The sequence below is a fragment of the Stegodyphus dumicola genome, chromosome 2, assembly GCF_044657685.1.
Source record: "Stegodyphus dumicola isolate Sdum_Otavi_A_Nest chromosome 2, ASM4465768v1".
Lineage (NCBI taxonomy): Eukaryota > Metazoa > Arthropoda > Arachnida > Araneae > Eresidae > Stegodyphus > Stegodyphus dumicola.
Window position 1 is genome coordinate 279,486,543 of NC_140769.1, and position 27,764 is coordinate 279,514,306.

The 27,764-nt window shown below is 33.3% G+C and overlaps 3 protein-coding genes across 3 annotated transcripts in view; 1 reads left to right on the plus strand and 2 right to left on the minus strand.

Moving 5' to 3' along the window:
* LOC146998986 (degenerin-like protein asic-2) overlaps positions 1 to 27,764 on the plus strand; it is a 99,049-nt gene that overhangs the window by 33,902 nt on the left and 37,383 nt on the right. The window lies entirely within an intron of this gene.
* Positions 583 to 2,069, minus strand: LOC118183705 (uncharacterized). The gene has a single exon (XM_035353299.2). The coding sequence runs from the start codon at positions 1,664 to 1,666 to the stop codon at positions 782 to 784; it is 885 nt and encodes a 294-aa protein (XP_035209190.2). The 5' UTR covers positions 1,667 to 2,069; the 3' UTR covers positions 583 to 781.
* Positions 12,558 to 25,767, minus strand: LOC118183701 (uncharacterized). Its single transcript, XM_085810286.1, has 4 exons — positions 23,275 to 25,767; positions 17,568 to 17,806; positions 13,982 to 14,282; positions 12,558 to 13,502 (listed from the first exon to the last, which is right to left on the minus strand). Exons 1-4 carry the CDS (start codon positions 25,265 to 25,267, stop codon positions 12,649 to 12,651), a joined length of 3,387 nt encoding a protein of 1,128 aa, XP_085666412.1. The 5' UTR covers positions 25,268 to 25,767; the 3' UTR covers positions 12,558 to 12,648.

Here is a 27,764-nt window from a genome sequence, read left to right on the forward strand (position 1 = left end):
TATGGTTTAAGTGATGATATTTAACAAATAAAGGTAACCCACAAAATGTTAGATAAACGTTCCAGAGGCCGTAATGAAAAATCTGAAAGCATTCAGATTTTATTTAAATTTTTTTGGAAGTTTTAAAATGTCCCTTTTGCTAAAATTTTCATAGCTCACCACTGATTATACCGAAATATTTATTTGTGTGCAAAACCTCGGACTGTGTCAAATTGAAAAGAATCAGCCTAAATAGTATACCATTAACAATAAAGTACTGCTAAAAGAAATTTGCTGTAGCTGCATCAATCAGTTTTTAGCTAGCAAAGAATAAATGGGTAAAAGTATATTTACGGTTACCCCTTGGCGGCACATGGATACAGAGTTCATGCAATTCGACTTGTTATTTTGTCTTTGTAATGTAGTGATTTTAGATCGCAAAATCGGCGCTACACAAAGACAAAATAACAAGTCAAAGAATTGCGCACTCACTTTATCGATGTAGACGTTGACCTACTTTCACTTAAAAAAAAATCAGAGAATTACACAAACTTGGCATTGTACATGTACACATCAATATATTTTTACTTAAAAAGTCAAAGGAGCACCCAATTATAGATAATGCTAGAAAACAGAAATTCAATGAAGTGATTATAGATGTAGTGATAATAATGTGAAAGTAAAAGGACCATTTAGTATGTAAATGAATAAATTATGAATTGATCATTAAATAAACTACTTTTACATAATTTGGTAAAACTGGAGATTGCGACCAGTCTCCGAATTAATTTTTCTATATCATTTATAGATTACTAATCGTGGATTTAATGAGTATATTGTTACACTTTTTATCTTCTGTCTGTGAATTTTCTTGCTTTATATTATCACTGTCGCAAGATTTTGAATTGTTACACTTTTTATTTTCTGTCTGTGAATTTTCTTGCTTTATATTACCAGTGTCACAAGATTTCGAATTGTTACACTTTTTATCTTCTGTCTTTGCATTTTCTTGCTTTATATTATCAGCGTCACAAAATTTCGAATCTTGGCTCTCATGAGAACGTTCTTTCTCATCAGCTGAGCGCTTCCTTAGCATATGGACAAGACAATGTTCCTTAAGGCTACTTTTTTTGTTAAATCGTTTATCACATATTTCACACTGAAATGGCCTCTCTCCAGTGTGTATCAGCTGATGCTGTGCTAGACCACTTTTTGAACCAAAACATTTTCCACAAAATTCACAGAGAAATGGTTTTTCACCGGAGCAGTATCGCAAATGATTTCTCATTTTAGATTTCATATTAAATGTTTTATCACACTTTTTACATGGATATATTTCTTCTTTATTAGGAATTTTAACTTCAGAAGGTTGTTCTTTTTTCGCTTCATCCGAATCTTCTGTTTTCCCATGAAGAAGAGCATGAGTTTTAAGAGAGCTATTTTTGTTAAATCTTTTATTACACACCTCACACTGAAATGGTTTTTCACCTGTGTGGATTAAATAATGCTGAGTAAGTCTGCTTCTCTCAACAAAACCTTTTCCACATATTTCACATACATGTTGTTTTCCAGTGAAATGCCAACGATAATGCCTGAGCATAGTACTCTTTTGCTTGAACGTTTTGCCACAAACGCCACAAATATAAACTTCGAGCACATACAGGTTAACCGTCGTTAAGCCTGCCATGTTACTGTATACAGTGGTCACGGCCAAACTAAGGCTCTCCCGCACCCTAACCAATTCTTTGCTCTAACTGCTGCTCGCGAGTCACTTTCTGCCTGTTCAAGACTTGCAAGAAATACCCTTTCTTTCTCCTAATAAACTTAAAGTAAAATAACTTTATTCTAGTATTCTTTTAACTATTATTTATAACAGGTTTCCTTTTATTCTAACCTCCCTGTTCCAAAGCGTCATATTTATTTTCACAATTTGTAGAACTACAACAGTAGACAGATGTCTTTTGTTGCACCCGCTAAGTCTTTCTGCATCGATGGGCGAAAAATCAAGCATAGGTGCGAAGGAAAGGTATATAGAAAGGGGGCAATTTCGTATTTCGGAGGAGAGTAAAAAGGAACTTCGTAGAAATACAACAAACATCAGGTGGTTGCCACGATTACAGTGACAAAGTATGAGAAGAATGATAACAACTGAGGCTGGGTTCTAACAATACTCCCACCTTTTGATTGATAACATGTACTTAATCAATCAAAACAAAATATAAAAAAATACCGTTTACACAAATATTAAAGCTAAATAGTAAACAAAAGAAAAAATTAAGTTCTTAAATCTCTACTCTAAAATAACTCAAGTAATGTTCAGGTTAAAAATCTTGATGGAATTTTAATTTGTCGCCCTCTTCTAGTCACAACAACGTCCTTTGATAAATCTGCAGCTGAATTATTCTTTGGTAATTTTGAGACTAAACTGTCTTCACCCTGCATCTCAGTATCATTTGCCGCATCTGACTCATAAGATGAAGGTATTTCGAGAGAGAATATTCTCTGGATTGGTCGAACTACACGGGTGTGCAAAAATTAAGAAACGAGACGGTTTTTTCAATATAACTTTGTACAAAAGCTTTCCAAATCAACACATTTAATACCGTAAGATCCCCAATACGTAAGGACATGAGTAATGTAAGCAACACTTACTAAAAGAGAAATCAGAGGGATAAAAAGAAGCTTTATTGAAAAAGTAGCATGGAGCGCAATGCGACTGAAGGCCGAAACATTCTTGTGATGGGTGTCCAGCAAGAAACATTCGGTCTTTAATAGGGGATATGATCTCCCCTGACTGCTAGGCAGGTTTCACAGATACGTTCAATATCCTCACTCTCTAAGAGCTGTTCAGCAGCTACTGTGCGAAGACATGGTGCATTGTCGTCCATGAAAAGGAACTGTGGACCCATAGCGACTCTAAAAAGACGCACATATGGAAGAAGAATCTCGTTACAATAACGGGTCCCGTTGACTGAACCTTCTCGAAGATGTGAAGGTCTCTACGACTACCAAGCATGATGCCTCACCAAACGAGAACACCGCCGCCTCCATACCTGTCCCTTTCAATGATGTTCGAGGGATGATTGCGGCTTCCCCGCTCTCTCCAGATGAGTATGCGATGAGAATCGCTAGTCAGACTGAATCTGCTCTCATCTGTAAAGAGTAATCGTCCCCATTCATTGTCTCTCCAATTCCGGTGTTCCCGGCACCATAGAGAACGCCTTCTCCGATGGGCAGGCGTTATAGGTACACACCGTACAGGACGTCGTGCAAACAGACCACCACCGTGCAGTCTTCTGGCCACGGTAAAACGCGATATCGGTCGTCCAGTCGCCTGTGTCGTGTGTCTAACGATTTCTCCCGCTGTCTGCCGCCTGTTTCTTCTGGCCTGTAAGGCAATATACCGGTCATCTGCGAGTGTGGTTCCTCGTGGAAGACTACTACTAAACCCCCGGATAGCGCTTCCTGTAGTTTGAAATTGTCTCCAAAGTGGTGAAACGATGCTGTGAGCAATTCCGAACTCTGCAGCCACACTTGTCACACTGCGGCCTTCCTCCAACTTCCCAATGATTCGATCTCGGATAAAAGCATCCAGATGTCGTCTAACAGATTGATTATTCGCCATTTCTCGCTGAGGCAGCAACTCGGTGTGATTTTAACTGCTATACGGCGTGCAATCTCATTGCCAGAAATATTGATCTTATACCGACAACAGGCTTTATACTATATAGTGTTACGGGAAGACACTCCCCCATTATGACTACCTGCGCGCATGTGCTACCGTACATCACCTTACTTAATCTCCTGATTGGTCTTTCTGTCCGCTGTGCCTCTTCGTTCAGCTGATATGCTAATTTTTCGACTTCGTCCTTAATTTTTGCACACCAGTGTAATTCTTCAGACATGGTATTGATACGAACTACTCGAATATTGCCGTCTTTTCCTGGATATAGTTCAATCACTTTTGCTAGAGGCCAGAACACCTTGCGTTTGTTATGACATTCAATAAGAACTATGTCCCCGATTTTTACCTGTTGAGAAATCGGTACTGTAGATGGACGTAGCACTAGCAGGCCGAGATATTCATTTCCTAAATCTCTTTCACAAGAGCTCTCGTAAATTCTGTAAATGTCTCAGTTTCTTGTTGAAATCAACTTTATGAAGAAGATCCAAGTCAGGACCTTCAAAGACTGGAATTTCACCTAAAACCAAGGACTGTGTCAAAGGGATGAGTTCATCTGAGTCCTCTGACACATAAGTGAGTGGTTTGTCATTCACAGTTGCTTCGCGGTCGCACAGCACACTCATCAATTCTTCATAATTCAGACATGACTAGCCTAGGACTCGACGCAAAAGCTTCTTAGTCATTTGAACAAGTCGTTCCCAAAAGCAACCTCACCTTGGTGCTGCGGATGGATTGAACTTCCAATCGATGTTGTTTGGGGCGGCTTCTATCTCAGTGGTATTCCAATTAATCGATTTCAAAAGATTATTGGATCCGATAAAATTGCTTTCCGTAACACTATATATTATCGATGGCCTCCCTCTTCGGGCAATAAATCTCCTAAGACCATGTAAAAATCCTTGAGTTGAAAGGGACAAAATCATTTCCAAATCGACCGATCTGAAAACAGCACATGTGAAAAGTAAAATCCAAGCTTTTCTTTTATCCTTCAAAATTAATAAGCCAACTAAATCAACGCCGACAATCTCGAAACCACGAGCATCACTAACTCTGTTTTCTGGTAGAGTAGCAGGCACAGTCTGTAGTCGTTTACTTCGATGACTCCTGCACCTGACACAGGCATATAAAGCTTTTTGAATTGTAGCTCTGCTTTTCAGGATCCAAAACGTCTCTCCAAATTTTGACATCAGTACGTGAATTCCTGCATGAGACATAGATTTTCATCACTTATTAATTTCTCCACATTATGATTCTTCGGAAGTAACATCGGGTAAATCAAATTTTCATGGTCTTTCGTTTCAGTCAACCTAGACCTGACGCGAAAAATGCCTTCGTCATCTTTGAACACACTTATTGACTTCAGCTTCTTAATATCATCAGATGAAAAAGAATCATGTTGAATAATCTTCACGATAGATTTCTCAGCCCTTGCCAATTCATAAACCTTAAATTCTCCTGCTTCTCTTTCTTCTTTCGGGTATTTCCTATGAATCTGTGTATTCACTCAATCATTCTAAGTATTTTCTTATACTTTGAAAAATAGCCAAAGAATTGTGAAGACATATCGCTAACACTGCTTAACGAAACCATAACTGCTTTACGTTTTTCAGTATAAAACTCTTCTTTATTATCGATTGAGATAGACCGAGGCCATTCTTCTTCCGGTAGTGGCAACCAAGGTGGGCATTCCCACCATCTTGATTCAATGAGTTTCTTCACAGAACATCCTGTTGATGGCATATTGGCATATATCCAGGGTGCTGAACTGATTTTTCATTGATACATACTTCAAAATTTTGGTTTGTGGTCTTCTCTTAGCAGTGTATGTTGATTTAATAAAACCACATATCTCATTATCAGAGTTATTATCATTTGTTTGAGAACTGATATTAGAATTTTTTCTTTTTCTTATTTTTAAGTTTTGAAGGTTAGTGATAGAACTGCTTACCTTAGAATTACAAAGCTCAAATTTACCTTCAGTTAGTCGAATCAATCCTCATCCGCTTGTCTCTGGGTCAGAGGCTAAACGGATCCTGTCCTTGAGTTTACTAATTTTGTTGCTCACATTCAGCAATTTTTTTAGAGATATTTGAGCAATAACTTAGAAGTCTCTTTTATGACTGGTTAATTCATTAACAGTATCCATCCAGTTATCAGTACTTTTAAGAACAGCATTATGCCTGACTTCTGTTTATATAACTAGATCATGGTATTCAGAGATTAAATTGCAAAGGAACTTAGCTCCGGTACTTCTTAGTTTTAAGGATAAAGCATAATTCTACCCGGAGTGCACTGGAGTCCTAAATAAGAAAACTTTGACTTTTTATGTAATTGAACAAAATTTCACTAAAAATTTGATCTGGAAAATTTTATTTTTAGTAATTAAATTATATTAAAAATTGCTTATTAAATTTTAACTTAAACTATTTCATTACTTTAAGCACTAATTATTGAATTACTTTAATAATTATTATTAAGGTTTTTAAATTATTAATAATTTTGTTAGTCATTTTACTTATTTATTTATTTTTGTTCCTCTTTCATGACGGTCTTCCATAGTGCTCCGGTACATCTAATTTTAGAAATTAAGTGCATCATCAGATGCAATAGAACTCTCTGAACACGTAATTCTGAGCATTTTCAACGATGAAGGCTGAAGGCAGAAAGGGGGTTAGTATTTGAAATACTGAGTTGAGATGTCTGTTGTTATGTTGACATGTCTGTGGAGGTTGCTGCTCAACTAAGATAAACTTTTTGTACTTTTTCAAAATGTGTGCATTAGGCAATACGATTAAAAATTTAATTTCATGAATAACAAATCCAATATAAAGTTAAATTAAAGAATAAATTTCATTCTAAACAAGTTGATTTTTATTTTAAAAAATACTATACGGAAGTTAAACTGCCGTTTCACGGAATTAAATTTTCATACAATACCCTTTTAGCATATATCTTTTACATGTCAAAAAATTGGCAAGTTTCTTAATTTATAAATGATAAAAGACTTGAACAAAGTAAAAGAAAAAAAATTAGGTAACTGTATCATAAATAGAATTTAAAGCATATTATAAATAAGCAATTTTATATAAAACAAATCTTAAATTAATTGTATTTAATACATAAGAAAAAACAATAAATATTTTTTTTTAATAACATTATAATATATATCTGAGTGTTAATATTAAATAAAAGTATAAAACTGCTAAAACAGAGACTGAAGAATTTCATTACGGTAAATAAATTCGGGGAAAGTGCAGAATCGCCCACTGCTTGGCGTGTTTTTTAGAACTGCACTAACTCGATATCCATGTACACATCAATCTATTTTCACTTAAAAAAACATTGTCGAATTGCACAAAAATGGCATTGCACACTATCTTGACTTTATCCACGTACACATCGACCTATTTTCACTTAAAAAGTCAAAGAAAATTGACAAAATTCCAATTCTTCTTACTCTTGTAAAAAGCGTCAAACAAATAAGTGGGAGATTCTGCACTTTACCCAATAAATTTTTCAATATTTTTGCACTTTTATTTATTCAACATAAAGGTAGCATTAAAAATTTAATACAAAATATAAGAATCCAAGATGCTCTACTTTATGACATAATTTATGTTAGCATTATAGTACTTTCATATTAATGGGATATCACCACAGTTCCTTCCCGAAACTCTCTTATGCCAACCTCAATTATGCATACAGAACATAACAGCACGATAAATAAAATTTAGCTGAAGATTAGGATTTGATTAGATACCATGCTGCTTTCCTTATTATAAATAAAATACTTAAGAGCTGGTGTTTATAATTATCTTTTAAAAATGCTAATTCTTACAAAAGCATGTCTTATTATTCAATGAAACCCATATTCCTGAAGAATGTTAAGCACTGCCAGAATTTGTGAAATATATCTAATACTACTAATGAACTTTGGTTTTCTCATTAATCATTTATGCAGTACGGGAAAAACAATTTGAAAACTGTTGAAATAAAAAGGACATGCAGATCCTGACATCATCCACATATAATATTTAGTGGAATTCAAGAGATGGCATAGTTCATAATAATCCATTCATTTGATAATATCCTGAGTCAAAACATGCAAAAAATTTTGAATCCTAATTTTTTAACAATCAACCAAACCTACAGTATTCAGCACTCGGGGACAACTGACGATTTCATGACCTCTCTTGTCAAGAATGAAATATCTTCCATTCTAAAATTTTACATCAGTCTAGTATCCCTCCCAGCTATGCCACTGACAGTTAATCAATTAATTTTCAACTTTCAGTTAATATAATATTTTCTGTCATCTGGTGTTACTATGGGTCAGCTTTCTATTAATGTACAGAACAAGTACTTTCTATTAATGCAACCATCTTAAGTTTTTATTGTCAGGTACATTTAAATATTCTTAAATATTAAACCCTCAGTCTGATACATTTCTTTCTTCTTTCATTAAAGCTTATAGTGTATTTTTGAATGTGAATTGAAAGAATGGACGTTATTATGCTTAAAATAATTGCTCATATTTTAATATTTACAATTTCATAGCATTTTACACAGTTCTTAAAATGTTGTTATGAAAATTTGGAATTTATTTAGACAAGAAAAATAAGTTTCAATTTTTTCTTGTTAAAAAAAAAAAGAAAAATTATAACATTTGCTACTAAAGGTTATATTACTTTTGCACCATTTTTAATACATTATGTACTTTTATTAGCAGAATTTGTATAGTCAGTGGTGAGCTAAAGCAGGTTTGCTTTGCCAAACTACTACAGCTTGCCAAATTTGTCTCTAAATTATGAGTTACTTGTTCCTTTTGTTTACTTATTTAATTAATCCTTCCTGGTACGCTACCTTTTAAAGTTGGAATTTCGATAAAAACAAAGGTAGGCAGTCTACTAAGGAGTACACAAGTAAAATTTTGTGAAGATAGCACTTATCGTTTTAATTCCTTCAGGCGCACTGATTGAACAGAGCTTCGAATAGAGTGCTGAAACGAGTATTGCTCGGAAGCAAGTAAAAGAGTAAGAGATTTTGCTACAATTAAAAAACTCTAGATTCTGAATACTGTAGCATACTTAGCATTACCAGAGTGTGCCACAGACAGACCTGCTTCTCTGCAGCCCCTAAAAAGATCTTTTTTGGTTATATGGCGATTACATGTGTAAGAATGGGGAAAAAAAAAAGTAACTTGAGTATATATATACATTTCACATTAGTCTACTTTTTGCATGGTGATACTTTTCGAAGAAAGTGACACCACCTTTAAAAAAGCACAATCCAATATTGAACGTTTCGCACATGTACCGAGACCTGTATCAGATTCACTATCTGAAGGCAATTCGTGTAGCACTTTCAGTGCTTCTGAAAGGGTCAGCCCTCTCCGATCCGTTTGAAAAATAATTAAAAAAAAAAAAAAAAAAAAAAAAAAAAAAAAAAAAAAAAAAACCCATTTAATATTATATCTACAATTAGAAATTATAAACTATAAAATAAAATTAAATAAACATCTACAACTCAAAGCTATTAAACATAGTGCTAGTGAAACTTTGGACGAAAGCAATAGAGAACTGTTTTGTTGAAAAACCAAACAGCTAACTGATAAAATTATCCCAACAATTTGTTAGTTGATAACCAAATTTCCCCCCCCCCCGAAAAAAAAAGAGATAAAAGAAGAAAGAGAAATTAGGAAATGAAACACAGATGTGGACTCACATTTATGTTGTCAATGAGCTGACTAATGATATGCGGAGAAACAAAGAATACAGTTTCTCAGTTGTCCTAGAGTCTCGGTGAGCTCGGTCTGGGAACATTTCAGGTTTGCCATTCGATTCAAGGTAAAAATTTAAAACTAATATGGAATAAGGCGACTAGTATATAGCCAAAAATATAACATACAAATTTCTTTTCAAACAATTCCTTTTATACCTTAAAATTCAGGATCCCAAAAAACTAAAATATATGGACTGGCTTGTGTTCAGCAGCCATCTACTACAAATAAAGAAGGTTCAAAGTAACCTATAAATCCTTTTTCATTCAATTTTTCTGTTCGTACAAAAGGAAATTTTTAGGTGCCACAAAAGGGTTAAAGAAAAACACAACTTGCATGTCATTTAGATATCTTTAAATGGAAAGCCTTTAAGAGAATTTAATTCGTAACCTTTTATGAAGACATTCCTGAAAAAAGCAAATGATATGAATGAAGAAAATAATGTATGGGAGCTTTTGACATAAATTGTGTCATATAAATAAATTTACTTATTCTTTTACTTTAAAAAATATTTATTTGTTTGCATACCATTATTTACATGTTTAGTTGTTGTAAAAAATAAAACATTTAATTAATCTCTGATATCAGAATTCTCTTATTTTTCAGTCCACAGGGCATTAGCCCAGAAGGCCTATTAATTTCATTTTGACATTTTGTGTTGAAAATTTTAAGTGTTGCTTCACTTTTCAAAAAATTGCCACTAAATATTACAGCCCTGCATTATATTTAAAGAAATTAAATAGTGAAGAATCTGCATAATTGCATGTATGTTTCTCGCATCGTGACAACGGTACCTAGAGCATCCAATTTTGAATAATGTATGTTTAGACCTGAATATGGGCATTTGGAAGCCCAAATTTGGAATTTGTTTTATTATCAATTTCATAAAACTTTAATGCATTTTTGATCAACAAACTCAATTATTTCAAAACAAGCAACTGCAACACTCTACAGGATAAAAAAAAAAAAAAAAAAAAATTATTCCCAGCGTAAGAGACTGTGTTTCGGAAATTCTAAAGATATACTCATTTTATGGTTTAACCCTTTAAGCGTGTAGCGTTTGCTCCTGCGCGTGCACTGATGACGAGGTGAGTTCGTCAAGCACACTTAAAGGGTTAAGTGCAAAGAACATGATATTTAACAAATAAAGGTAACCCACAAAATGTTAAATAAATGTTCCAGTAGGCGTAATGCAAAATCTGAAAGCATTCAGATTTTCTTTTAATTTTTTTGGAAGTTTTAAAATGGTCCCTTTTGCTAAAATTTTTATAGCTCACCATTGATTATACCGAAATATTTATTTTGTGTGCAAAATCTCGGACTGTGTCAAATTGAAAAGAATCAGCCTAAATAGTATACCATTAACAATAAAGTACTGCTAAAAGAAATTTGCTGTAGCTGCATCAATCAGTTTTTAGCTAGCAAAGAATAAATGGGTAAAAGTATATTTACGGTTACCCCTTGGCGGCACATGGATACAGAGTTCATGCAATTCGACTTGTTATTTTGTCTTTGTAATGTAGTGATTTTAGATCGCAAAATCGGCGCTACACAAAGACAAAATAACAAGTCAAAGAATTGCGCACTCACTTTATCGATGTAGACGCTGACCTACTTTCACTTAAAAAAAAAAATCAGAGAATTACATAAACTTGGCATTGTACATGTACACATCAATATATTTTCACTTAAAAAGTCAAAGGAGCACCCAATTCTAGGTAAAAGTATATTTACAGAACATTCAAGTACTCAGGTTAGCATAAATGAGACAACTTGGCGATAAATATAACAACGCGATAGTACAAGGAGTTCCTTCAGTCTACTCCATATATGCCAGTGGTTAAGTAGCTAAGCTCCAGATTATAAGAACTACCCAATTGCAGAAATTAGTGGTTTTTTTCTGCTTTGGATGCTTTATGATACAATCTAACATTCATCTGGAATAATATTGCTTAATTAGCACATACAATTTGCTCGAAGTGATTTGTTGTTTAAGTGACTGCACAACGCTCGAAAACAGAAATTAAGAATTAAATGAAGTGATTATAGATGTAGTGACAATAATGTGAAAGTAAAAGGACCATTTGGAAGCACTTCAGCAGAGAACCCGGTAAATGTAAACATCGCCAACTTTGGCGATAACACTTCAAACCTGGTAACCCAGCAGATTTATCCTATTCGCTTGTTCGAAGTTTGCAACCATTCCTCTTGCGTTCATTTTGTTGAATTATCACTGTTGTTGTTCGCATTTGCAGATTTGTATTATTCTTCTCTTATTTATCCCTCTTCGGGATGAAAGAAAGAAAATACGGCGGGAAGGGTGAATGCTAATTTGTAACACGGCTGTTCACGTTGTGTTCTTAATTATTATTAGCTCTAAGAACCATGAGCAGAATCATGAGGTTTCCAACCTCTAAAATAATTTGTTTCCGTGGGCCTCAAAAATGTGCATGTGCATTTTAAATAAATAAATAATGCTTTTATTTTTATTATTAGTTATTGTCATCTAAAATTATGAGAATAAATCAATTTTGGTGGCGTAAAATTTTAACAAGATAATGTTAATGCTTTTCTAACAATAACCTTTCAGAGGATGGCAGGTGTGACATAAACAGATGATTAAATTGAAATAAAAAATATTATTGATTATCTAAGATGACAGAATAATTTGATGCATCACCATGGTCATTAAAATTAGCAAACCACTGCTGGTGTAAGGAATATATTTACTGTGTTAACTGGAATTCAAGACAATTTTTTTCGTTTATCACGCTTAACCGGTTAATTTCAGTACATTAATACTAATTTATATTTTTAAATGAATATATATCATTTAACCAGTTAGTTTTACATCTACATGCTTATTATCTGTGAATTTTTACTACAACATGCTTAATATATTGTTTTGTCTGCTAACTTCAATTTACATGCACTAAAAATCACGTTAACAAAATATCACATTTACAGCAAAGAATCTGTTTACCAAGCTCGCGACTCATCTTCGATGAACCGCGAGCTTGGCGAGTAAAAATGCAACGGCTCCCACGGGTTCTTTCCCCAAGCTCCAACGGGTTCTCTGCGGATGAAAACCCGACCATTTAGTATGTCAATGAATAAATTATGAATTAATCATTTAATAAACTTTTACATAATTTGGTAAAACTGGAGATTGTGACCAGTCTCAGAATTATTTTTTCTATATCATTCATAGATTACTAATCGTGGATTGAACGAGTATATTGTTACACTTTTTATCTTCTGTCTGTGCATTTTCTTGCTTTATATTATCAGTGTCGCAAGATTTCGAATTGTTACACTTTTTATCTTCTGTCTCTGCATTTTCTTGCTTTATATTATCAGTGTCACAAGATTTCGAATCTTGACTCTCATGAGAAGGTTCTTTCTCATCAGCTGAGCGCTTCCGTAGGATATGGACAAGACAATGTTCCTTAAGGGTACTTTTTTTATTAAATCGTTTATCACATATTTCACACTGAAATGGCCTCTCTCCAGTGTGTATCAGCTGATGCTGTGCAAGAACACTTTTTGAACCAAAACATTTTCCACAAAATTCACAGAGAAATGGTTTTTCACCGGAGCAGTATCGCAAATGATTTCTCATTTTAGATTTCATATTAAATGTTTTATCACACTTTTTACATGGATATATTTCTTCTTTATTAGGAATTTTAACTTCAGAAGGTTGTTCTTTTTTCGCTTCATCCGAATCTTCTGTTTTCCCATGAAGAAGAGCATGAGTTTTAAGAGAGCTATTTTTGTTAAATCTTTTATTACACACCTCACACTGAAATGGTTTTTCACCTGTGTGGATTAAATAATGCTGAGCAAGTTTGCTTCTATCAACGAAACCTTTTCCACAAATTTCACATACATGTCGTTTTTCATCGGAATGCCAACGACAATGCCTGAGCATAGTACTCTTTTGCTTGAACGTTTTGCCACAAAGGCCACAAATATAAACTTCGAGCACATACAGGTTAACCGTCGTTAAGCCTGCCATGTTATTGTATACAGTAGTCACGGCCAAACTACGGATCTCTCACACCCTAACCAATTCTTTGCCCTAACTGCTCTCGCGAGTCACTTTCTGCCTGTTCAAGATTTACAAGAAATACCCGTTCTTTCTCCTAAACTTTACATATAAAATTCAAAAGCAAGGAGGTTTCCTTCTATTCTAACCTCCTTGTTCCAAAGCATCATATTTATTTTCACAATCTGTAGAACTACTATACTACGTTACTACAACAAAATACAACAAACATCAGGTGGTTGCCACGCTTACAGTGACAAACTATAGAATGATAACAACTGAGGCTGTTTTGTAACAATACTCCCACCTTTTGATTGATAACATGTACTTAATCAATCAAAATAAAATATAAACAAATACTGTCCACACAAATATTAAAGCTAAATAGTAAACAAAAGAAAAAATTAAGTTCTTAAATCTCGACTCTAAAATAACTAATGTAATGTTCAGGTTAAGAATCTAGATGGAATTTTAATTTGTCTTTTACTTCTAGTCACAACAATGTCTTTTGATAAATCTGAAGCTGAATTATTCTTTGGTAATTTTGAGACTAAACTGTCTTCACGCTGTATCTCAGTTTCATTTGCCTCATCTGACTCATAAGATGAAGGTATTTCTAGAGAGAATATTCTCTGGATTGGTCGAACTAATTCTCCAGACATGGTTTTGATACGAACTACTCGAATATTGCCGTCTTTTCCGGGATATAGTTCAATCACTTTTGCTAGAGGCCAGAACACCTTGCGTTTGTTATCACATTCAATAAGAACTATGTCCCCGATTTTTACCTGTTGAGAAATCGGTACTGTAGATGGACGTAGCACTAGCAGGCCGAGATATTCATTTCCTAAATCTCTTTCTCAAGAGCTCTCGTAAATTCCGTAAATGTCTCAGTTTCTTGTGGAAATCAACTTTATGAAGAAGATCTAAGTCAGGACCTTCAAAGACTGGAATTTCACCTAAAAACAAGGACTGTGTCAAAGGGATGAGTTCATTTGAGTCCTCTGACACATAAGTGAGTGGTTTGTCATTCACAGTTGCTTCGCGGTCGCACAGCACACTCATCAATTCTTCATGATTCAGACATGACTAGCCTAGGTCTGGACGCAAAAGCCTCTTAATCATTTGAACAAGTCGTTCCCAAAAGCCACCTCACCTTGGTGCTGCGGATGGATTGAACTTCCAATCGATCTTGCTTGGGGCGGCTTCTATCTCAGTGGTATTCCAATTAATCGATTTCAAAAGATTATTGGATCCGATAAAATTGCTTCCCGTAACACTATATATTATCGGTGGCCTCCCTCTTCGGGCATCAATCTCCTAAGACCAAGTAAAAATCCTTGAGTTGAAAGGGACAAAATCATTTCCAAATCGACCGACCTGAAAACAGCACATGTGAAAAGTAAAATCCAAGCTTTTCTTTTATCCTTCAAAATTAATAAGCCAACTAAATCAACGCCGACAATCTCGAAACCACGAGCATCACTAACTCTGTTTTCTGGTAGAGTAGCAGGCACAGTCTGTAGTCGTTTACTTCGATGACTCCTGCACCTGACACAGGCATATAAAGCTTTTTGAATTGTAGCTCTGCTTTTCAGGATCCAAAACGTCTCTCCAAATTTTGACATCAGTACGTGAATTCCTGCATGAGACATAGATTTTCATCACTTATTAATTTCTCCACATTATGATTCTTCGGAAGTAACATCGGGTAAATCAAATTTTCATGGTCTTTCCTTTTAGTCAACCTAGACCTGACACGAAAAATGCCTTCGTCATCTTTGAACACACTTATTGACTTCAGCTTCTTAATATCATCAGATGAAAAAGAATCATGTTGAATAATCTTCACGATAGATTTCTCAGCCCTTGACAATTCATAAACTTTAAATTCTCCTGCTTCTCTTTCTTCTTTCGGATATTTCCTATGAATCTGTGTATCCACTCAATCGTTCTAAGTATTTTCTTATACTTTGAAAAATAGCCCAAGAATTGTGAATACATATCGCTAACACTGCTTAACGAAACAATAACTGCTTTACGTTTTTCAGAATATTTTTCAGTATAAACCTCTTCTTTATTGTCGATTGAGATAGACGAGGCCATTCTTCTTCCGGTAGAAACCACCTTGGTAGTGCCAACCAAGGTGGGGCCTACCACCATCTTGATTCAATGAGTTTCTTCACAGAACATCCTCTTGATGGCATATTGGCTGGGTTTTCCGCACCTGGTACATGATGCTAATTTTCACGTTCCATAATATTCTACTTTCTGAAGCTAACTTAGTACAGCTGGACTTCCCGCGGTGACACCTTTGGCGGCGTTCTCTACTCTACTGTTGAACATAGCGAACCAAACGGGATACGGTACGCCTTGAGTGTGCTTTGTTCCAGGCAAACCGACACCTTCCGACGATGGATATCACTAACCTGTATCCGTTCCTTCCATAGGAACCACACTATCTAACACTGACCATGAGTTTGAGAGGTGTTTAACCCCTCAAACTCAAGGATTGCTGATAGAACTCAATGTGCTGTAATAAATATGCAATAATTTTCCAATGCATAGGCAAAAAGTATTATATAAAATTAAGTATTTATTTATTAATTAACTATTAAAACTAATTAAAATTAACTAATGATCATTTACTGATTTATGAGAAACAGAAGCCAAAGTCTTTGTTAATTCAATTTCTCATAAGTCAGGCTTTTACATCCTTTTCCCATTTACCCAGGCTAACAATTTAGCATGGTTCAGCACATAATTTGTTTTTTGAAAATCCATAATAGTGATTTTTTCTGAAGGTTTAAACATTATGAGAGGGTTAGTCTCGGGTTGTCTAGGAAAATCCTCTTTTGAACAAGAGGAGTCATTAGAAGGAAAAATTTATAACAGGTAAAACACTAGCCTCATTTTGTAATAGATTTTTACTGTTTTGCATTATTTCTCTTCCTATTTAGAACAACAAAAACAAAAACAAAAAATCTGTTTTCTTTCTGGAAAAATTCATCAATGATTGACAAAAGACATGCAATTATTTTTCTTGTTTTTACAAAACCGTTCGCAATAAATCATTTAAAGGTTGAAAAGATAGTAAATGTATTATTTATACCACTGGAATCATAAGATTTAAAAAATATCTGAATTCTGTGGTAAGTACTCATGTTTGATTGAATAAGATATTTTGCTGTGAGTACTTGAGCTAGGCCCTAACACTGAGTAGAAAACTGCTCGATTTTCAATTACAGTAGAACTCAAATTATAGGAATAAATTGGGACAGAACCCCATTCGGATAATCAAAAATTCAGATAATTGTATTTTTTCCGAGGGAAGGTCTACGTACAATTTAATTAATTACTGTGTGTACTATATGATGAAAATATGATGAGTTGGGAGTACTATATGATGAGTCCAGGCCTTCACAGAATGTAATATGTTTTTATCAATAAAGTTTGCTTAACATTTTATGATCTTTGTGTTCAGAAAAATTTTTAGAAATTTTCCATTTACCCAACTTAGCATGGGTTTCAGCACGTTATTCTTTTTGGAAATTTCATAGCAGTGATTTCTTTTCAAGGTTAAATGATTATGAGCGGCCTAGTCTAGGGTTGTTTAAGAAAATCCTGCTTTTGCACCGAGGAGTCATTAGCAGAGCCGGATTTATAAGGATAAGACCCTAAGCTATTTGCGACTGCGCCCTTTATAATATATTTTAATACTATTTATACTACAGTTAAAATTTTTGGAGGCCCCCCCGCCAGAAAGTGGGGGCCTTAAGCATTAGCTTGTGTAGCTTATACGTAAATCTAGTCCTGGTCATCAGAATTATTATCTTTTGCCACAATCTAGGGATTTGAATCCAGGGTGCTGAACTGATTTTTGATTGATTTCTCATTGATATATACTTCAAAATTTTGGTTTGTGGTCTTCTATTAGCAGTGTATGTTGGTTTAATAAAGTCACATATCTCATTATCAGAGTTACTGCAATTATCATTTGTTTGAGAATTGATATTAGAATTTTTTCTTTTTCTTATTTTTAAGTTTTGAAGGTTAGTGATAGAACTGCTTACCTTAGAATTACAAAGCTCAAATTTACCTTCAGTTAGTCGAATCAATCCTCCCCCGCTTGTCTCTGGGTCAGAGGCTAAACGGATCCTGTCCTTGAGTTTACTAATTTTGTTGCTCACATTCAGCAATTTTTTTAGAGATATTTGAGCAATAACAGAGAAGTCTCTTTTATGACTGGTTAATTCATTAACGGTATCCATCCAGTTATCAGTACTTTTAAGAACAACATTATGCCTAACTTCTGTTTATATAAGTAGATCATGGTATTCAGAGCTAAAATTGCAACGGAGCTTAGCTCCGGTACTTCGTAGTTTTAGGGATAAAGCGTAATTCTACCCGGAGTGCACTGGAGTCCTAAATAAGAAAACTTTGACACTTTTTATGTAATTGAACAAAATTTCAGTAGAAATTTGATCTGGAAAATTTTATTTTTAGTAATAAAATGATATTAAAAATTGCTTATTAAATTTTAACTTAAACCATTTAATTACTTTAAGCACTAATTATTGAATTATTTTAATAATTATTATTAAAGTTTTTAAATTATTTTAATAATTATTATTAAGGTTTTTGAATTATTAATAATTTTATTAGTCATTTTACTTATTTATTAATTTTTGTTCCTCTTTCATGATGGTCTTCCATAGTGCTCCGGTACATCTAATTTTAGAAATTAAGTGCTAATGGTATTGCATCATCAGATGCAATAGAACTCTCTGAACACTTTTCAACGACCAAAGCTGAAGGCAGAAAGGGGGTTAGTATTTGAAATACTGAGTTGAGATGTCTGTTGTTATGTTGACATGTCTGTGGAGGTTGCTGCTCAATTAAGATAAACTTTTTGTACTTTTTCAAAATGTGTGCATTAGGCAATACGATTAAAAATTTAATTTCATAAATAACAAATCCAATATAAAGTTAAGTTAAATAATAAATTTCATTCTATACAAGTTGATTTTTATTTTAAAAAATACTATACAGAAGGTAAACTGCCATTTCACGGAATTAATTTTTCATAAAATACCCTTTTAGCACATATCTTTTACATGTCAAAATATTGGCAAGTTTCTTAATTTATAAATGATAAAAGACTTGAACAAAGTAAAAGAAAAAAAATTGGGTAACTGTATCATAAATAGAATTTAAAGCATATTATAAATAAGCAATTTTATATAAAACAAATCTTAAATTAATTGTATTTAATACATAAGAAAAAACAATAAATATTTTTAATAACATTGTAATATATATCTGAGTGTTAATATTAAATAAAAGTATAAAACTGCTAAAACAGAGACTGAAGAATTTCATTACGGTAAATAAATTCGGGGAAAGTGCAGAATTGCCCAGTGCTTGGCGTGTTTTTAAGAACTGCACTAACTCGGTATCCATGTACACATCAACCTATTTCCACTTAAAAAAACATTGCAGAATTGCACAAAAATGGCAATGCACATTCTCTTGACTTTATCCACGTACACATCGACCTATTTTCACTTAAAAAGTCAAAGAAAATTGACAAAATTCCAATTCTTCTTACTCTTGTAAAAAGCATCAAACAAATAAGTGGGAGATTCTGCACTTCACCCAATAAATTCTTCAATATTTTTGCACTTTTATTTATTCAACATAAAGGTGGCATTAAAAATTAAATACAAAATATAAAAATCCAGGATGCTCTACTTTATGACATAATTTATGTTAGCATTATAGTACTTTCATATTAATGGGATATCACCACAGTTTCTTCCCGAAACTCTCTTATGCCAATCTCAATTATGCATACAGAACATAACAGCACGATAAATAAAATTTAGCTGAAGATTAGGATTTGATTAGATACCATGCTGCTTTCCTTATTATAAATAAAATACTTAAGAGCTGGTGTTTATAATTATCTTTTAAAAATGCTAATTCTTACAAAAGCATGTCTTATTATTCAATGAAACCCATATTCTTGAAGAATGTTAAGCACTGCCAGAATTTGTGAAATATATCTAATACTACTAATGAACTTTGGTTTTCTCATTAATCATTTATGCAGTACGGGAAAAACAATTTGAAAACTGTTGAAATAAAAAGGACATGCAGATCCTGACATCATCCACATATAATATTTAGTGGAATTCAAGAGATGGCATAGTTCATAATAATCCATTCATTTGATAATATCCTGAGTCAAAACATGCAAAAAATTTTGAATCCTAATTTTTTAACAATCAACCAAACCTAGAGTATTCAGCACTCGGGGACAACTGACGATTTCATGACCTCTCTTGTTGTCAAGAATGAAATATCTTCCATTTTAAAATTTTACATCAGTCTAGTATCCCTCCCAGCTATGCCACTGACAGTTAATCAATTAATTATCAACTTTCAGTTAATATAATATTTCCTGTCATCTGGTGTTACTATGGGTCAGCTTTCTATTAATGTACAGAACAAGTACTTTCTATTAATGCAACCATCTAAGTTTTTATTGTCAGGTACATTTAAATATTCTTAAATATTAAACCCTCAGTCTGATACATTTCTTTCTTCTTTCATGAAAGCTTATAACGTATTTTTGAATGTGAATTGAGAGAATGGACATTATTATGCTTAAAATAATTGCTCATATTTTAATATTTATAACTTCATTTTACACAGTTCTTAAAATGTCGTTATAAAAATTTGGAATTTATTTATACAAGAAAAATATGTTTCAATTTTTTCTTGTTAAAAAAAAAAAAGAAAAATTTTAACATTTGCTACTAAAGGTTGTATTTCTTTTGCATAATTTTTAATACATTATGTACTTTTATTAGCAGAATTTCTATAGCCAGTGGTGAGCTAAAGCAGGTTAGCACTACCCCTTTGCCAAATTTGTCTCTAAATTATGAGTCCCTTTTTGTTTACTTATTTATTTAAACCCTTTCTGGCACGCTACCTTTCAAAGTTGGAATTTCGATAAAAAGAAAGGTATGCAGTCTAATTAGGTCTAAAGGAGTTCACAAGTAAAATTTTGTGAAGATAGCACTTATCTTTTTAATTTTTTCAGGCACACTGATTGAATAGAGAATAGAGCTTTGAAAAGAGTGCTGAAACGAGCATTGCTGGGAAGCACATAAAAGAGTACGATATTTTGCCTACGATTAGAAAAACTCTAGATTCTGAATACCATTGCAGATTTAGCATTACCAGGGTGTCCCTAAAAAGCTCTTTTTGGGTTATATGATGATTACATGCATAAGAATGGGGAAAAAAGTAACTTGGGTATATGATATTTACATTTCATATTTACACTTTAGTCTACGTTTTGCATGGTGATACTTTTCAAAGAAAGTGACACCACCTCTGAAAAAGCATAATCTAATATCGAATGTTTTGCACATGTGCCAGAATCCGTATCAGATTCACTATCTGAAAGGAATTCATGTAGCACATTCAGTGCTTCAGAAAGGGTCAGCCCTCTCCGATCCGTTTGAAAAATTATTTAAAAAGAATTAATATTATATCTACAATTAGAAATTATAAACTATAAAATAAAATTAAATAAACGTCTACAACTCAAAACTATTAAACGTAGTGCTAGCGAAACTTTGAACGAAAGCAAAAGAGAATTGCTCTGGTGAAAAACCAAACAGCTAACTGATAAAATTACCACAATTTGTTAGCTGACAACCAAATGTTCCCTTCCCTCCCCCCAAAAAAAGAGAAAACAGGAAATGAAACACAGATGCTGACCCACATTTCTGTTGTCAATGAACTGACCAATGATATGCGGATAAACAAAGAATACAGTCTCTCAGTTGTCCTAGAGTCTCGGTGAGCTCGGTCTGGGAACATCTCAGGTTCGCCGTTCGATTCAAGGTAAAAATTTAAAACTAATATAGAATGAGACTAGTATACAGCCAAAAATATAACATACAAATTTCTTTTCAAACAATTCCTTTTATACCTTAAAAAAAATCTGGAAGATTTTTTTGAAAATTCAGGGTCTCAAAAAACTAAAAATAGCTAAAATATATGGACTGGCTTGTGTTCAGCAGCCATCTACTACAAATAAAGAAGGTTCAGAGTAACCTATAAATCCTTTTTCATTCAATTTTTCTGTTTGTACAAAAGGAAATTTTTAGGTGCCGCAAAAGGGTTAAAGAAAAACACATCTTGCATGTCATTTAGATATCTTTAAATGAAAACCCTTTAAGAGAATTTAATCCTTAACCTTTTATGAAGACATTCCTGAAAAAAGCAATTGATATGAATGAAGACAATAATGTATGGGAAATTTTAACATAAATTGTGTCGTATAAATAAATTTACTTATTCTTTTACTTTAAAAAATACTTACTTGCTTACATACCATTATTTGCATGTTTTGTTGTTGTAAAAAATAAAACATTTAATTAAACTCCAATATTAGTACTCTCTCTTATTTTTCAGTCCAAAGGGCATTAGCACAGCAGGCCTATTAATTTCATGTTGGCATTTTGTGTTGAAAACTTGTTTGAAAGTGTTGGTTCACTTTTCAAACTGTTGCCACCAAATATTACAGCCCTGTATGATATTTAAAGACATTAAATAATGAAGAATCTGGATAAAGGCATGTATGTTTCTCGTATCATGATAAAAAACAACGGTATCTAGAGCCATTCAATTTTGAATAATGTATGTTTAGACCTGAATATGGACATTTGGAAGCCCAAATTTCGAATTTGTTTAATTATCAATTTCATAAAACTTTAGTGCATTTTTCATCAACAAACTCAGTTATTTCAAAACGAGCAATGGCAACACTGTACAGAAGAAAAAAACTTTTATTACCAGAGTGCGAGACTGTGTATCAAAAATTCTAAAGATATGCTCACTTTAAAATTACTTTGCGATATTGCTGTTGAATTGAATTTTATGGTTTAAGTGCGAAGAACATGATATTTAACAAATAAAGGTAACCCACAAAATGTTAAATAAATGCTCCAGTGGGCATAATGGAAAACCTGAAAGCATTCAGATTTTATTTAAATTTTTTTACAAAATAAAGTTTTAAAATATTGCTAAAATTTTCATAGCTCACCACTGATTACACTGAAATATTTATTTGTGTGTAAAATCTCGGATTGTATCAAATTGAAAAGGATCGGACTAAATGGCATACCATTAAAAGTAAAAGAAATTTGCTGTACGTGCATCAATGAATTTTTAACTAGCAAAGAATAAATGGGTAAAAGTATAGGCTAAAGTGCAGAATCGCCTACTTATTTGATTGGCGTTTGTTTGGTGCTTTTTACAAAGTAAGAAGAATTGGATTTTGGTTAATTTTCTTTGACTTTTTAAGTGAAAATAGGTCAATGTGTACATGGATAAAGTGAAGGGAGAGCGCAATGCTGGAATATTTTTTTTAAGTGAAAATACGTCGATGTGTACATGGATACCAAGAATGTGCAATTCTTAAAAATGCGTCAAGCAATGGGGGATTCTGCACTTTCCACAAAGTATATTTACGGGTACCCCTTGGTGAAAATGATTTGTTGTTTAAGAGACTGTACAGCACTAGAAAACAGAAATTCAATGAATTGATTATAGTGACAATAATGTGAAAGTAAAAGGACCATTTAGTATGTGAATGAATAAATCATGACTTGATCATTAAAAAAACTGCTTTTACATAATTTGCTAAATTGGAGATTACGACCAGTCTGGTGAATTAATTTTTCTATATCATTCATAGATTACTAATCATGGATTTAACGAATATATTTTTACATTTTTTATCTTCTGTCTGTGCATCTTCTTGCATTATATTATCAGTATGACAAGATTTCGAATCTTGACTCTCGTGAGAAACTTCTGTCACATCAGCTGGGCGCTCCGGTTGCATATGGACAAGACAATGTTTTGTAAGGCTACTTTTTTTGTTAAATCGTTTATCACATATTTCACACTGAAATGGCCTCTCTCCAGTGTGTATCAGCTGATGCTGTGTAAGAGCACTTTTTGAAACAAAACATTTTCCACATAATTCACAGAGAAATGGTTTCTCACCGGAGCAGTATCGCAAATGATTTTTCAGTTTAGATTTCATATCAAATGTTTTATCACACTGTTTACATGGATATATTTCTTCTTTATTAGGAATTTTAACTTCAGAAGGTTGTTCTTTTTTCGCTTCATCCGAGTCCTCTGCTTTTCCATGAAGAAGAGCGTGATTTTTAAGAGAGCTATTTTTGTTAAATCTCTTATTACACACCGTACACTGAAATGGTTTTTCACCTGTGTGGATAAAATAATGCTGAGTAAGTGTGCTTTTCTCGACAAAACCTTTTCCACAAATTTCACATACATGTCGTTTTTCACCGGAATGCCAACGACAATGCCTGAGCATAGTACTCTTTTGCTTGAACTTTCTGCCACAAACGGCACAAATATAAACTTCGAGCACATGCATTTTTTCTGCATGACAAACATAGTGTTTTTTAAGAGATCTTTCAGCAGCAAACCGTTTTTTACAAACATCACACTCAAACGGCTTTTCTCCCGTATGAACCCTATAATGCTTAGAAAGACAATTTTCTGTATAAAAACGCTTATGACACACATCACATTCACAACGTTTCTCCCGAACACGAGTGCAACTGTGTTTGCTCATTGTATATTCAGATACAAACTTTCTACCACATACAGGACACGTAATGAAAGGTCTCATCACACTATGTAAAGGTTTTTCTTTAGTGTGCAGGACAGCATGTTTTGTAAGAGTAATCTTTTGGTTGAAGCTTTTTCCACACACTTCACAGTTATATGGTTTTTCCCCTGTGTGGATTAAATAATGTTGAGCAAGGCTACATTTCTGGAAAAAACCTTTGCCACAAATATCACACACATGAGATTTGTCAGTATGATAACGCATATGACGATTAAGTTTCAATTTTGTTCCAAATCTCTTACCACATATATCACATGAGTGCATTTCTTCGTCATTTTCTTGTTTACTTTCATTTTCAAGAAGCTCTTTAGTATGGACAATAAAATGATTAGCAAGGGTAGTTTTTTGATTGAAGGTTCTACCACATATTTCGCACTTGAATGGCCTTTCACCTGTGTGAATCAGGTTATGTCGTGCAAGATGGCTTTTCTGAAAAAATGTTTTCCCACATATCTCACATTTTTGGGTTTTTTCAGAGTGACAACGGCTGTGCCTACGCAATTTTGACTTATGATCAAATTGTTTCTTACAAACATCACATGTATAGATCTGAAATGGGTCAGTCTGAGAATGGCAGACACTATGCCTATGTAGAGACAACTCATTCAGAAAAAATTTCGCACATATATTACACTGGTGAATTTTCTCCTCACAATGAATTGCATAATGCTTATCTAGATTTTCTTTTTTTATGAAACACATATCGCAGCATTCACATTTAAAAGTCTCAGGATGAGTTGACAAATGTATGTTAAGTAATTCAAGAGTATCAAATGACTGTCCACAAAGTTCACATACATTATCATTCCGAGAAATTTCATCTCTGCAGTGACTTATGCAATGCTCATCTAGACTGCTTTTGTCTTTAAAACACATATCACAATGTACACATTTAAAAGTCTCAGAAGAATGAGTTAATATATGTGCACTAAGTTCTTCTTTATTATTAAACGTTTGTTCACATATATTGCATACATCGCTACTCTGTGTTATTTTATTGTCTGATTCAGTTTCCATATTAAAGTTCCCGCACGTTTAGCTGTTTTCAGTCAATTTAGAATTGAAAATTTCTATTAATTATGGTTTTCTAACGATAATATTTCGCCAAAATCTTCCATTTGGATATGTATTTTATTCAGTAAAAATGTAAAATTTTCCACGTTTAGGAGTAATGTAATAACCATCCACTATTATTTTTGTGTAAATTCTGATCTGCCATTACTAAGATACGATTTCGTATGTTAATATCACGGGCAATTTTCTCAAATGTATAACATACAGTCTATTTAAAGGGCCATAGATATAAATAAAATCATATACTAGGCTAAATATTTAGGGTTGACAAGCAATGGCAAGGTACGTACAGCACACTGGTATCAGGACTTGATATAATTTAAAATATTTCATAATATAAAAATATTTTAAAAGTGAAAAAAAAAAAAACAATATTAAAATTTCATAAAAACCTCAAACACGCCTAACCCGTATGTACAAGGACACATGCCCACACGTTTAAATGCCAGATACCCAAACCACATAAGTTACAAGACACCGTTCCAACAAGTGTCTTTCTCCAGCCATCACTCTAGGTTCTTATTGGTTTCTATATCTGACGTCACTTTTTGCATTAAGACAGTGTTCTATGGCAGGATCGAGCTCCTGAAGAGACTTTTCCAAATACAATAAACATTCTCAATGCGACCACGTTTTAAAGTGACCAGTATTTCGAAAAGCAAAAATGGTTGTTTTTGAATTTCTAAAACATAAATTATATCTTTATCTCATCCTGAGATAATTTATATTTCAGATTTATTAATGAAACAAAATACTCTAAATAAGAGGTTCCCAACTGTTTTTTTCTTTCGCATATCCTTATCAGATTTTTCTAATTTCAGAGTACCACAAACGTCCTTCTTTCAGAATTTACTGTATTTCCGATAATGTCAAAGATTTTTTGTGGCAATAGCCACATATCGCCAGAACGCATTGTTATTTATGTTTAGAATTCGAAAACGTGGAATAAACATATTATCTTTGAATATGTACTAGACCGTTTCTTCAGAGCTTTACTATTTTTGAGTTCTTATCAGAGTTTATTTTGATTTATAAGCTGAGTCATCGAAAAAAGAGTGCTTTTTTTTGGGAACATTATAAAATGAAGTAACTATTTTCAGGAAAAAATGAGTTATTCTTTTCCCCAGAATGATTACTTTGAGGCCGCTTTAAAGAAATCTTCGTTGAAAGATCTCAAGTCCAATTGTTGTTCTCACCTTACATGAACAAGTAATGTTTGAACAATCCTTGGAGACTTTTCAAGTAAGTTATTATATTCTCTTTGAATTTATTTGTAAATTGAAGTTAATTTACGGACAGGAATTTGCAAAGTGTCTCGAATATTTCAGTTGGATTATTTTTTAATGCATGATTCTTCTAAATTTAGCTTTTTGAGTATAGAATCGGTTTTGTCAGATTCTTCAAAAACAGTTATGCAAGTTTTCTACAATCCTAAACGAAGTTTATTTTTGGAAAAAAAAAAAAAAAAAAAAAAAAAAAAAAAAAAATCGAGCAATAGTGCTAGTCCTTGAAGCCATTTCTCATTGCAAAATTTAAAACGTAATTAAAAATAACAGCTCTCCCAAAAGCGGTTAGGGCAGACGTCAGATCTGAACTACTATCCACAAGCTGTTTGTGTGCAAAGATATATTTCTTAACTATTTACTCATTTAAATGAACGACCTTACGTTTAACAACTTTAAAAGAAAATTTCATACTCAAACTTGTTTAGGACAGCTATTTAGCTGACTTGATGATTCGCGCAAAGCTTAAATTTCGTCCATCGGAGAGTTAAATAAGAGCAGCTTTGTCACTTATTTTTCGAAGCCAAATAAAAATTTCAGCATAAAATTTGGTACTATTCCGTTTTGAGGACCGTAAAAGAACTGAAGCGAAAATGTACGCGCAAAAGCGCCAAATCTAACGTACGCGCTGATTTCAGATTGTGTTAGTTTATATAGTTCTATATATCTTAAGACGCCGTTGTAATACTAGTTTAATTTTTAAGTCCTTTTTTGATATCCTATAGATTTAACAGTTTGGGAATTGCCCATGACGAAAAGTCTGCAATAGAATTTTGGGTAAAGGGCACAATCATTCACTGCTTGACGCTTTTTTAAGAATTGCACATACTCGGTATCCATGACATAGACCTATTTTCAATTAAAAAAATCCCAGAATAGCACAAAAATGGCACTGCGCACACCCTTGACTTTATCTACGTACACATCGACCTATTTTCACTTAAAAAGTAAAAGAAAAGTGACAAAAATCCAATTGTTTTCACTCTTGTAAAAAGCGGCAAACAAATAAGTCGGCGATTCTGCACTTTACTGAGAATTTTTTCAAGAAAAGGCCTCATTCATTATAGAAAATTATGTTTGAACAACCAACGAGATGAAATTATGCTTTAGCGATAACTCGGTAGCGAAATAGCGATGCAGGCATCCATTCAGTTATG